This window comes from Salmo trutta, chromosome 5, assembly GCF_901001165.1.
Source record: "Salmo trutta chromosome 5, fSalTru1.1, whole genome shotgun sequence".
Classification (NCBI taxonomy): domain Eukaryota; kingdom Metazoa; phylum Chordata; class Actinopteri; order Salmoniformes; family Salmonidae; genus Salmo; species Salmo trutta.
Genome location: NC_042961.1, coordinates 1,104,722 through 1,117,080, shown reverse-complemented (window position 1 = coordinate 1,117,080; position 12,359 = coordinate 1,104,722). Strand labels below are relative to the sequence as shown.

The 12,359-nt window shown below is 46.4% G+C and overlaps 1 protein-coding gene across 1 annotated transcript in view; it reads right to left on the bottom strand.

Annotated features, from left to right (window-relative positions):
• Positions 1-12,042, bottom strand: part of LOC115193486 (sprouty-related, EVH1 domain-containing protein 2) — a 45,602-nt gene extending 33,560 nt beyond the window's left edge. The window contains exon 1 of the mRNA XM_029752170.1: positions 11,516-12,042. Coding sequence (XP_029608030.1) covers positions 11,516-11,541 — 26 coding nt within the window. The 5' untranslated portion in view covers positions 11,542-12,042. The remainder of the gene's footprint in view (positions 1-11,515) is intronic.
• Between the last annotated feature and the right edge of the window lie 317 nt (positions 12,043-12,359).

Below are 12,359 nucleotides of genomic sequence, written 5' to 3'. Positions count from 1 at the left end.
ACTGTATGATGGGATTATAATCTGTTACCTGGGCCTGCTTCAGGTAGACTGTATGATGGGATTCTAATCTGTTACCTAGGCCTGCTTCAGGTAGACTGTATGATGGGATTCTAATCTGTTACCAGGGCCTGCTTCAGGTAGACTGTATGATGGGATTCTAATCTGTTACCAGGGCCTGCTTCAGGTAGACTGTATGATGGGATTCTAATCTGTTACCAGGGCCTGCTTCAGGTAGACTGTATGATGGGATTCTAATCTGTTACCTAGGCCTGCTTCAGGTAGACTGCATGATGGGTTTCTAATCTGTTACCTGGGCCTGCTTCAGGTAGACTGTATGATGGGATTCTAATCTGTTACCAGGGCCTGCTTCAGGTAGACTGTATGATGGGATTCTAATCTGTTACCAGGGCCTGCTTCAGGTAGACTGTATGATGGGATTCTAATCTGTTACCAGGGCCTGCTTCAGGTAGACTGTATGATGGGATTCTAATCTGTTACCTGGGCCTGCTTCAGGTAGACTGTATGATGGGATTCTAATCTGTTACCTGGGCCTGGTTCAGGTAGACTGTATGATGGGATTCTAATCTGTTACCTGGGCCTATTTCAGGTAGACTGTATGATGGGATTCTAATCTGTTACCAGGGCCTGCTTCAGGTAGACTGTATGATGGGATTCTAATCTGTTACCTGGGCCTGCTTCAGGTAGACTGTATGATGGGATTCTAATCTGTTACCTGGGCCTGGTTCAGGTAGACTGTATGATGGGATTCTAATCTGTTACCTGGGCCTATTTCAGGTAGACTGTATGATGGGATTCTAATCTGTTACCAGGGCCTGCTTCAGGTAGACTGTATGATGGGATTCTAATCTGTTACCAGGGCCTGCTTCAGGTAGACTGTATGATGGGATTATAATCTGTTACCAGGGCCTGCTTCAGGTAGACTGTATGATGGGATTCTAATCTGTTACCTGGGCCTGCTTCAGGTGGACTGCATGATGGGTTTCTAATCTGTTACCTGGGCCTGCTTCAGGTAGACTGTATGATGGGATTCTAATCTGTTACCAGGGCCTGCTTCAGGTAGACTGTATGATGGGATTCTAATCTGTTACCTGGGCCTGCTTCAGGTAGACTGTATGATGGGATTCTAATCTGTTACCTGGGCCTGCTTCAGGTAGACTGTATGATGGGATTCTAATCTGTTACCTGGGCCTGGTTCAGGTAGACTGTATGATGGGATTCTAATCTGTTACCTGGGCCTGCTTCTTTTCATTTGCTCTAGTTGCCTCCCCCTTGCAGACCTGAAGGGCAGACCCATTCTGTGTGATAGAGATAGAGGCAGTGAGGCCAGCTGTAGACCTGAAGGGCAGACCCATTCTGTGTGATAGAGATAGAGGCAGTGAGGCCAGCTGCAGACCTGAAGGGCAGACTCATTCTGTGTGATAGAGGCAGTGAGGCCAGTTGCTGACCTGAAGGGCAGACCCATTCTGTGTGATAGAGATAGAGGCGGTGTGGCCAGCTGCAGACCTGAAGGGCAGACCCATTCTGTGTGATAGAGATAGAGCCGGTGAGGCCAGCTGCAGACCTGAAGGGCAGACCCATTCTGTGTGATAGAGGCAGTGAGGCCAGCTGCAGACCTGAAGTGCAGATCCATTCTGTGTGATAGAGGCAGCGAGGCCAGCTGCAGACCTGAAGGGCAGACCCATTCTGTGTGATAGAGGCAGCGAGGCCAGCTGCAGACCTGAAGGGCAGACCCATTCTGTGTGATAGAGATAGAGGCAGTGAGGCCAGCTGCAGACCTGAAGGGCAGACCCATTCTGTGTGATAGAGATAGAGGTGGTGAGGCCAGTTGCTGACCTGAAGGGCAGACCCATTCTGTGTGATAGAGATAGAGGTGGTGTGGCCAGCTGCAGACCTGAAGGGCAGACCCATTCTGTGTGACAGAGATAGAGGCGGTGAGGCCAGCTGCAGACCTGAAGGGCAGACCCATTCTGTGTGATAGAGGCAGCGAGGTCAGTTGCTGCACCACGGGGACTGGTAGACTACCTACAGACAGACTGGGGTCAGTTATGGACATAGAGGTTGGCTGATCTACTCATATTCCTAGTTTTCATATGATATACAATAGCCGTATCATGACAGGCTAATTATAGGAAGAACCATTCTAGTCATATTGATCATTCTGATTATAGGAAGACCCATTCTAGTCATATTGATCATTCTGATTATAGGAAGACCCATTCTAGTCATATTGATAATTCTGATTATAGGAAGAACCATTCTAGGCATATTGATCATTCTGATTATAGGAAGACCCATTCTAGTCATATTGATCATTCTGATTATAGGAAGACCCATTCTAGTCATATTGATCATTCTGATTATAGGAAGACCCATTCTAGTCATATTGATCATTCTGATTATAGGAAGAACCATTCTAGTCATATTGATCATTCTGATTATAGGAAGAACCATTCTAGTCATATTGATCATTCTGATTATAGGAAGAACCATTCTAGTCATATTGATCATTCTGATTATAGGAAGACCCATTCTAGTCATATTGATCATTCTGATTATAGGAAGAACCATTCTAGTCATATTGATCATTCTGATTATAGGAAGACCCATTCTAGTCATATTGATCATTCTAATTATAGGAAGACCCATTCTAGTCATATCAGGGCCCCAAACAATGGCTTTTCATTGTATTTCTGTAAGGTTCTCTATCAGGGCCCCATACGATGGATTTTCATTGTTTTACTATTACTGATAATGGAAGTTAGCTGTTTTGCAAGCCGACAGTGCTTTACGGCTAAAAGGCAGGTTCTTGTCACGGATGTATTTTCCATACGGGTTCTCATGTTTGTTCTTGTCATGGATTTATTTTCCATACGGGTTCTCATGTTTGTTCTTGTCATGGATTTATTTTCCATACGGGTTCTCATGTTTGTTCTTGTAATGGATTTATTTTCCATACGGGTCATGGATGTATTTTCCATACGGGTTCTCATGTTTGTTCTTGTCACGGATGTATTTTCCATACGGGTTCTCATGTTTGTTTTTGTCATGGATTTATTTTCCATACGGGTTCTCATGTTTGTTCTTGTCATGGATGTATTTTCCATACGGGTTCTCATGTTTGTTCTTGTCACGGATGTATTTTCCATACGGGTTCTCATGTTTGTTCTTGTCATGGATTTATTTTCCATACGGGTTCTCATGTTTGTTCTTGTCATCGATTTGCTCAACTCCTGCGTCCTCGCTCCTGAGTCCTCTCTTGTATCCTTTTGAAAAGGTCAAAGGTAATCGAGGAGAGGGGAAGTGGATGAAAATGCTCCTTTATGAAATTAGACTCTCCTCCACTTGTGTGTCATTATACAAATGAAGTTTACAGGGGTGGAATAAATGTATAAAGTGATTAAAAACAAATGAGTTAATTGTGACATTTTGTAGATAAAACGATAAGTAGCATAGTGTTTTTAAAATGTTGGCATGCTTTTCTCCTCTGACGAAACAACAGCTGAATCAAAGGGGGCGTGACAAATTTCAAAACTTCCGTGAAGGACTCAGGTAGGATACACATGACTATCCTCGATGAAAGGTGGCTATTGAGGACGGGAGGACTCTCTTCCGTTCGCCAACTAACTCAATTGATATCTCCTCCACCACTCGGCCACTTATCGGTTTCCGGGTCACGGAGGAGCGAGGACAAAGGGTGGAGGATGGACTTATGCCCAAATGAGAAAAGGCCAGAGAGGGCAGGGAGTCACCTTGGTAACGTCAGCTTCCGTCCGGAATAAGGTAACAGGGAAAAACACTTTTTCCAAATGGGAATTTAGTGAGAGTTGTTGATGTCACACAGCTGGCAGGGAAGGGCGGACATAGAATGACTGAAAGCTGGGGCTTGTTCACATGGAGGTACTATGTCATAGAACGATCAGATAGAAATACATCATATAGAACAAACATTCTGTGTCATATGGAATGGGACTATATAGAGCAGTTCTGTCCTGCTGGCTCAGACTAGAAGGACTTTAGGGGGTTGGAAGCTTGGTTTGCTATTGACTGGGATTATCTGACCGCTCTCACGTGTGTGTGACACACAGTCCAGTTATTACCTCTGTACAGGTGAAGAAAGACAGTGTCTGCCTGGACATGTGAGGGTTGTCAATAACTACAGCTGACAGTTATTGGATGCAACTTTCCCACGGGAGCCTGGAGTGTCAATAATCTCCAATGAACTCACCTCACCTCATCCAAGACCAATGGTAACTTGGACTCTCTCTTGTTCTCATTCTCGCTCTCCCCATCTGGCTCTCACTCTCTCTCTCTTTCTGTGTGTCTCTCTCTCTCTCTGTCTCTCTTTCTGTGTCTGTCTCTCTCTTTATGTGTGTGGTGGGCGGCAGGTAGCCTAGTGGTTAGAGCGTTGGGCCAGTAACCAGCAGGTAGACTAGTGGTTAGAGCGTTGGGTCAGTAACCAGCAGGTAGCCTAGTGGTTAGAGCGTTGGACCAGTAACCAACAGGTAGCCTAGTGGTTAGAGCGTTGGGCCAGTAACCAGCAGGTAGCCTAGTGGTTAGAGCGTTGGACCAGTAACCAGCAGGTAGCCTAGTGGTTAGAGCGTTGGACCAGTAACCAGCAGGTAGCCTAGTGGTTAGAGCGTTGGGCCAGTAACCAGCAGGTAGACTAGTGGTTAGAGCGTTGGGCCAGTAACCAGCAGGTAGCCTAGTGGTTAGAGCGTTGGACCAGTAACCAGCAGGTAGCCTAGTGGTTAGAGCGTTGGGCCAGTAACCAGCAGGTAGCCTAGTGGTTAGAGCGTTGGGCCAGTAACCAGCAGGTAGCCTAGTGGTTAGAGCGTTGGACCAGTAACCAGCAGGTAGCCTAGTGGTTAGAGCGTTGGGCCAGTAACCAGCAGGTAGCCTAGTGGTTAGAGCGTTGGGCCAGTAACCAGCAGGTAGCCTAGTGGTTAGAGAGTTGGGCCAGTAACCAGCAGGTAGCCTAGTGGTTAGAGCGTTGGAACAGTAACCAGCAGGTAGCCTAGTGGTTAGAGAGTTGGGCCAGTAACCAGCAGGTAGCCTAGTGGTTAGAGCGTTGGAACAGTAACCAGCAGGTAGCCTAGTGGTTAGAGCGTTGGACCAGTAACCAGCAGGTAGCCTAGTGGTTAGAGCGTTGGACCAGTAACCAGCAGGTAGCCTAGTGGTTAGAGCGTTGGACCAGTAACCAGCAGGTAGCCTAGTGGTTAGAGAGTTGGACCAGTAACCAGCAGGTAGCATAGTGGTTAGAGCGTTGGACCAGTAACCAGCAGGTAGCCTAGTGGTTAGAGCGTTGGGCCAGTAACCAGCAGGTAGCCTAGTGGTTAGAGCGTTGGGCCAGTAACCAGCAGGTAGCCTAGTGGTTAGAGCGTTGGGCCAGTAACCAGCAGGTAGCCTAGTGGTTAGAGCGTTGGGCCAGTAACCAGCAGGTAGCCTAGTGGTTAGAGCGTTGGGCCAGTAACCAGCAGGTAGCCTAGTGGTTAGAGCGTTGGGCCAGTAACCAGCAGGTAGCCTAGTGGTTAGAGCGTTGGGCCAGTAACCAGTAGGTAGCCTAGTGCTTAGAGCGTCGGACCAGTAACCAGCAGGTAGCATAGTGGTTAGAGCGTTGGAACAGTAACCAGCAGGTAGCCTAGTGGTTAGAGCGTTGGAACAGTAACCAGCAGGTAGCCTAGTGGTTAGAGCGTTGGACCAGTAACCAACAGGTAGCCTAGTGGTTAGAGCGTTGGACTAGTAACCAGCAGGTAGCCTAGTGGTTAGAGCATTGGGCCAGTAACCAGCAGGTAGCCTAGTGGTTAGAGCGTTGGGCCAGTAAACAGCAGGTAGTCTAGTGGTTAGAGCGTTGGACCAGTGACCAGCAGGTAGCCTAGTGGTTAGAGTGTTGGACCAGTAACCAGCAGGTAGCCTAGTGGTTAGAGTGTTGGACCAGTAACCAGCAGGTAGTCTAGTGGTTAGAGCGTTGGGCCAGTAACCAGCAGGGAGTCTAGTGGTTAGAGCGTTGGACCAGTAACCAGCAGGTAGCCTAGTGGTTAGAGCGTTGGGCCAGTAACCAGCAGGTAGCCTAGTGGTTAGAGTGTTGGACCAGTAACCAGCAGGTAGCCTAGTGGTTAGAGCATTGGACTAGTAACTGAAAGGTTGCTGGATTGAATCCCTGAGCTGACAAGGTAAAATTCTGTCGTTCTGCCCCTGAACAAGGCAGTTAACCCACTGTTCCCCCGGTGCTGTGGATGTCGATTAAGGCAGCCCCCCCACCTCTCTGATTCAGAGGGGTTGGGTTAAATGCAGAAGACACATTTCAGTTGAAAGCATTCAGTTGTACACCTGACTAGGTATCCCCCTTTCGGTGTCTGTCTCTCTCACTCTTTCTGTGTCTGTCTTGCTCTTTCTGTGTCTGTCTCTCTCACTCTTTCTGTGTCTGTCTGTCTTGCTCTTTCTGAGTCTGTCTCTCTCACTCTGTGTCTCTCTCTCGCTCTTTCTGTGTCTCTCTTGCTCTTTGTGTCTGTCTTGCTCTTTTTGTGTGTCTTGCTCTTTCTGTGTGTCTTGCTCTTCCTGTGTCTGTCTCTCTCACTCTTTCTGTCTCTCTCACCCTTTCTGTGTCTGTCTCTCTCACTCTTTCTGTCTCTCTCCCTCTTTCTGTGTCTGTCTCTCTTGCTCTTTCTGTGTGTCTTGCTCTTTCTGTGTCTCTCTCTCTCACTCTTTCTGTCTCTCTCACTCTTTCTGTGTCTGTCTCTCTCCCTCTTTCTGTGTCTGTCTCTCTCACTCTTTCTGTCTCTCTCCCTCTTTCTGTGTCTGTCTCTCTTGCTCTTTCTGTGTGTCTTGCTCTTTCTGTGTCTCTCTCTCACTCTTTCTGTCTCTCTCACTCTTTCTGTGTCTGTCTCTCTCCCTCTTTCTGTGTCTGTCTCTCTCACTCTTTCTGTCTCTCTCCCTCTTTCTGTGTCTCTCTCTCTCACTCTTTCTGTCTCTCTCACTCTTTCTGTCTCTCTCCCTCTTTCTGTGTCTGTCCCTTCCTCTATTATCCTCTAATTCAGGAACCAGTGTTTCCCCTAGATTATTTTCCAGGTGGTGTGCACAGGCCCCTACTCCTTGCTATGTTGTGTTTTCTGTTTTTTGTTGTCTATGATGCTCTATGACATATAGATATGTTGATTGGAGCTGAGAAAATAATCTACTTTTTTCCCGAATGCTAGAAAGACGCATAGAAATAGCATCAACTGTGTTCTGAGAGGCTTTTCCCTTCTAATCATTCTGCTTCTATAAAGACATGGCCCAACTCATTCCTAGACAGACAGACAGACAGACAGACAGACAGACAGTGACTGAGTGAGTGACAGACAGACAGACAGACAGACAGACAGACAGACAGACAGACAGACAGACAGACAGACAGACAGACAGACAGACAGTGACTGAGTGAGTGAGTGAGTGAGTGAGTGAGTGAGTGACAGACAGACAGTGACTGAGTGAGTGAGTGACAGACAGACAGTGACTGAGTGAGTGACAGACAGACAGTGACTGAGTGAGTGACAGACAGACAGTGACTGAGTGAGTGAGTGACAGACAGACAGTGACTGAGTGACAGACAGACAGACAGTGACTGAGTGACAGACAGACAGACAGTGACTGAGTGAGTGACAGACAGACAGTGACTGAGTGACAGACAGACAGTGACTGAGTGAGTGAGTGACAGACAGACAGTGACTGAGTGAGTGAGTGACAGACAGTGATGTGAGTGACAGACAGACAGTGACTGAGTGAGTGAGTGACAGACAGACAGTGACTGAGTGAGTGAGTGACAGACAGACAGTGACGTGAGTGAGTGACAGACAGACAGTGACTGAGTGACAGACAGACAGTGACTGAGTGAGTGAGTGACAGACAGTGACTGACTGAGTGACAGACAGTGACTGAGTGAGTGAGTGACAGACAGTGAGTGAGTGACAGACAGTGACTGAGTGAGTGAGTGACAGACAGACAGTGACTGAGTGAGTGAGTGACAGACAGATAGTGACTGAGTGAGTGAGTGACAGACAGTGACTGAGTGAGTGAGTGACAGACAGTGACTGAGTGAGTGACAGACAGACAGTGACTGAGTGAGTGACAGACAGTGACTGAGTGAGTGACAGACAGACAGTGACTGAGTTAGTGACAGACAGTGACTGAGTGAGTGACAGACAGTGACTGAGTGAGTGACAGACAGACAGTGACTGAGTGAGTGAGTGACAGACAGTGACTGAGTGAGTGAGTGACAGACAGTGACTGAGTGAGTGACAGACAGACAGTGACTGAGTGAGTGACAGACAGTGAGTGAGTGACAGACAGTGACTGAGTGAGTGACAGACAGACAGTGACTGAGTGAGTGAGTGACAGACAGACAGTGACTGAGTGAGTGACAGACAGTGACTGAGTGAGTTACAGACAGACAGTGACTGAGTGAGTGAGTGACAGTGACTGAGTGAGTGACAGACAGTGACTGAGTGAGTGACAGACAGACAGTGACTGAGTGAGTGAGTGACAGTGAGTGACAGACAGTGACTGAGTGAGTGACAGACAGACAGTGACTGAGTGAGTGACAGACAGACAGTGACTGAGTGACAGACAGACAGTGACTGAGTGAGTGACAGACAGACAGTGACTGAGTGAGTGACAGACAGACAGTGACTGAGTGAGTGACAGACAGTGACTGAGTGAGTGACAGACAGTGAGTGAGTGACAGACAGTGACTGAGTGAGTGACAGACAGTGACTGAGTGAGTGACAGACAGACAGTGACTGAGTGAGTGACAGACAGACAGTGACTGAGTGAGTGACAGACAGTGACTGAATGAGTTACAGACAGACAGTGACTGAGTGAGTGAGTGACAGACAGACAGTGACTGAGTGAGTGACAGACAGTGACATGCACAGATCATATGCGCTGATTAATGTGTTTACGTGTCCTAATCATTTGTCAGACTGCTCAGAAAACAGGCTGTTTTAATAACCGTATGCTTACTTTGATTTTGACCTTTAATCCGATTGCTGTAATAGGATCAGATAACTTTTGACAAACTTGGCCCTGAGCATTTGGCCTGGCCTGCTGTGTGTAAGGACAACACTTCCTGTCTTTATTGTTTGGTAGCAGCTCTAATGGCCCTCATGTCAAGGCAGCAAGGCCCCTGGCTGTAGCTATGCACGGTGAATGGGACGCGCTGAAGGTTACAGCTTTTATGAATGGGCGAGCATCACGCGACTGCCCCGCAGACTTCCCCTCCTGTGCCCTTCGCCCTTCCGACAGCTATCTGGATCTGCATGACTGACATTCTGCAGAGCCTGTCTCTGCTTTCAAAGCAATAGGCCAGGCCTACCTATGATTCAGCACGCACACACAGTATTATAAAGGTGAATAGCCTATTGGATATTGCCAATAAAGGACAATGTCAATTGATGCCATTAATAATAGGCTCGAATAAACCAAAATAGGACTTGCCAACAAGAAAGATCTTGCCTAGAAATGAAAAAATTACAAGTAGGCCAATACATCAAACATTATGTTATGTTAGTCTACTAGAAAACTAACTGAACTGCATAGCCTAAACCAGTGGTTCTCCCAGTGTGTGTGTGTGTGTGTGTGTGTTTTAAGGAACTCAGTCAGGCTTTCATCTTACTCTTGAATGTTGTAAAAGCAGAATGCACAAGGTGAAACCAGTTTTCCTCTCGTCATGTCAGCCATTGCAGACCTTAGAGAGCCATTTAGTTCGGTGTTTTAGCCCAAATATCACATAATACACAGACTTACCAAAATATATAGAACTGCAAGACATTTTGTTTTAAAACTTCTAAATGTTCTATACAAAACAATTCTATTCAATACAACTCATGCCAAAATGTGTAGAATTTCAGGGGAAAAGCTTGACCTGCCCCATTTTCTCTCCAACAACAAGGTTGTGAACACTTTGTATCATGAATGTTCCCCAATGCTGGAAGGGGAGACTGAGTGACACAGTTTGGGAATCCCTGGCCTAAACCACATTAAAACGACCCCAAGACAAAACTTAGAAAGCTACATGCCAAGACTATTGAAGAGCCTCTGTTTACATTTCAAATGCTTTCGATTTGAGCAAGATAAAGGAAGGCAGGGCACAATGATTCAGACTTTATGAATAGCCTGGGGTTGGCACAGGCTACAAAGAAACTGGAATTACGATCCAACGTTACAATAATGACACGCAATTCTACGCGTCCATAGACTTTAAAAAACGGGCTGATGTTGTCAGGTCATCTTTGCGAGACAAGCCCTGTCGTCCTCGATTGGTGTTTTTATGAATGAAACGTGCTCCCGGGGAGACTTCTTCCCCTAGTCACAGTTTGAAGCGAACATACTTTCAAACGATGGCCTAAACACAGATAAGCAAACGAATATCTACAAAGAGACAAAAGTCGACCGTCTCTGTTCCATCAGTAGATATAATGTAGTTGTTTGGAACTTGGTTCCATGTTAAAAGGCCCGACTGCTGCTAATCTCTTCACAACATGTTTCCGGTCCGCCCACGCTGCAACCACCCCCTCTAACGCTTATGTAAATGAGAGCGATTGTAAAAAGAGATGGTGGATGGGGCATATCGGATATCTCACATCCTCCTTCCGAAAAGACTTCCCCCAGCCACAGCTTCAACAAACAAACACACAACGGTGGCCTAAACGAATGTTGCATAGGCTACGAGACAATATCAACGGCAAAGTAACGACAACCGACAGGCTCTGTTCCATCCGTGGACAGAAGAACTTTTAGAGCGCTACAGTTTAAAAGGCCCTACTGCTGATTTCTTTACAACATGTTTCCGATCCACCCACCCACGCTGCAACCACCACCCCACCTCCCCCCTCCTCTCCCTCCGCAAGACAGAATCAGTAGACTAGAACAAGGCGGGGGCTCTAAACCCCCCTAGTCCTCTTCTGCTTTCACTGTCAATATATAGCCGAATCCCCCATGCCACAGACCATTTTCAAACTTTGTAAAAATACCATTTTTTAAACTGAAACGAAACAGATCCACACGGCATTCGTTTCCAACAAATAAAATGTAACTTCGTTGAGCATTTCTCAAAGGGAATATATATTTTGGAGTCCATATTTACTAGCCTGGGATGTGTGTTTGCAATTTGACAATCGCTCCATCTGTTGCAGGCTGCCTGGCCAGACAGGTTAACGTTAGTACAACGTAATGTCCTACTAGCCCGGGTCCAAAATCTGTGCCATGTGATATTATGGGCACATTTTCTACTAGCCCGGTCTAAAAAGTAACCTACTTGCCTCCGGCTATCTTAATTTTGAATTGTTTGAAATACTGAAAATGTTCAACTCTGCCGGATAATCCTAGTTTAGTCCAGACCTACTGTGTCATATAGTCCTTTTATTGTATTCTTGTTTGATTTGCTTTCAACGCTTTGCGATTGTTTCTGCCTAATGAAAAGCGCGAATGAAGTTTATTACATTGTTATTATAATACTTACTCGTTTGGGTGTGTTTCTTCTATCATTTTCTCGTTTCAGCTGAAATAATAATATCCCAATGCGGGTGCATACTTTTTGCTGGTCATTTTTCTCAACCCCTGTCCTCAGTCCTTCCCGGTCTATTCCGCACAGAAGCCTGTCTTTCCGCTGCCTTTGTGTGAATACACACCGCTCTTTGCTTCAGTCTTACACTACAGTAGGTCTCTCTCTCTGCTGTCCTTTTCTTGTCAAGACAACCAGTTGCTTGTGTGAAATAAAGACTCTCCGAAAGTTTATAATCCTTAGGTTAATACGGTGAAGTAAAAAATGTGCCTCCTAAATTCTGGGGGCCCGGTTTTCGACGGCCCGTTCAGCGTTGCTGAATGGGCACTGGCGTTACCGAGGGGTGGCCCCGCTAGAGCCCCAACGCTCGCTACTCCATGTTGGATTGTGCAGGCACCCCTACGTCACTGCCGACACCGGCGAAGGGAGATGCCGAGTTCAAAACAACTGGGAACTGGGAACTCGGAAAGCTCCGACTTCCGACTGTTGTACGTCCAAGACTTCTGGAATTCCACCTCGGCCTTTTTCTGGAGCTCCGACTTTCCAAACTGAAGATCACTGACGTCATGATTTGACCTCATATTTTCCAAGTTCACAGTTGTCTTGAAAGCGCCAGAGCAGAGTGTCCTCACTAGTTACCACAAACAAAACGTCATAAACCCAGCCTATTTCTACAATGTATCTTCTTAAAATTGCATTTTAAACCTAACCTTAACACACTGCTAAACTTATGACTAACATTAATCTTAAATTAATACTGAAAAGTAAATGTTAGTTTTCATGAATTATTATGATATAGCCA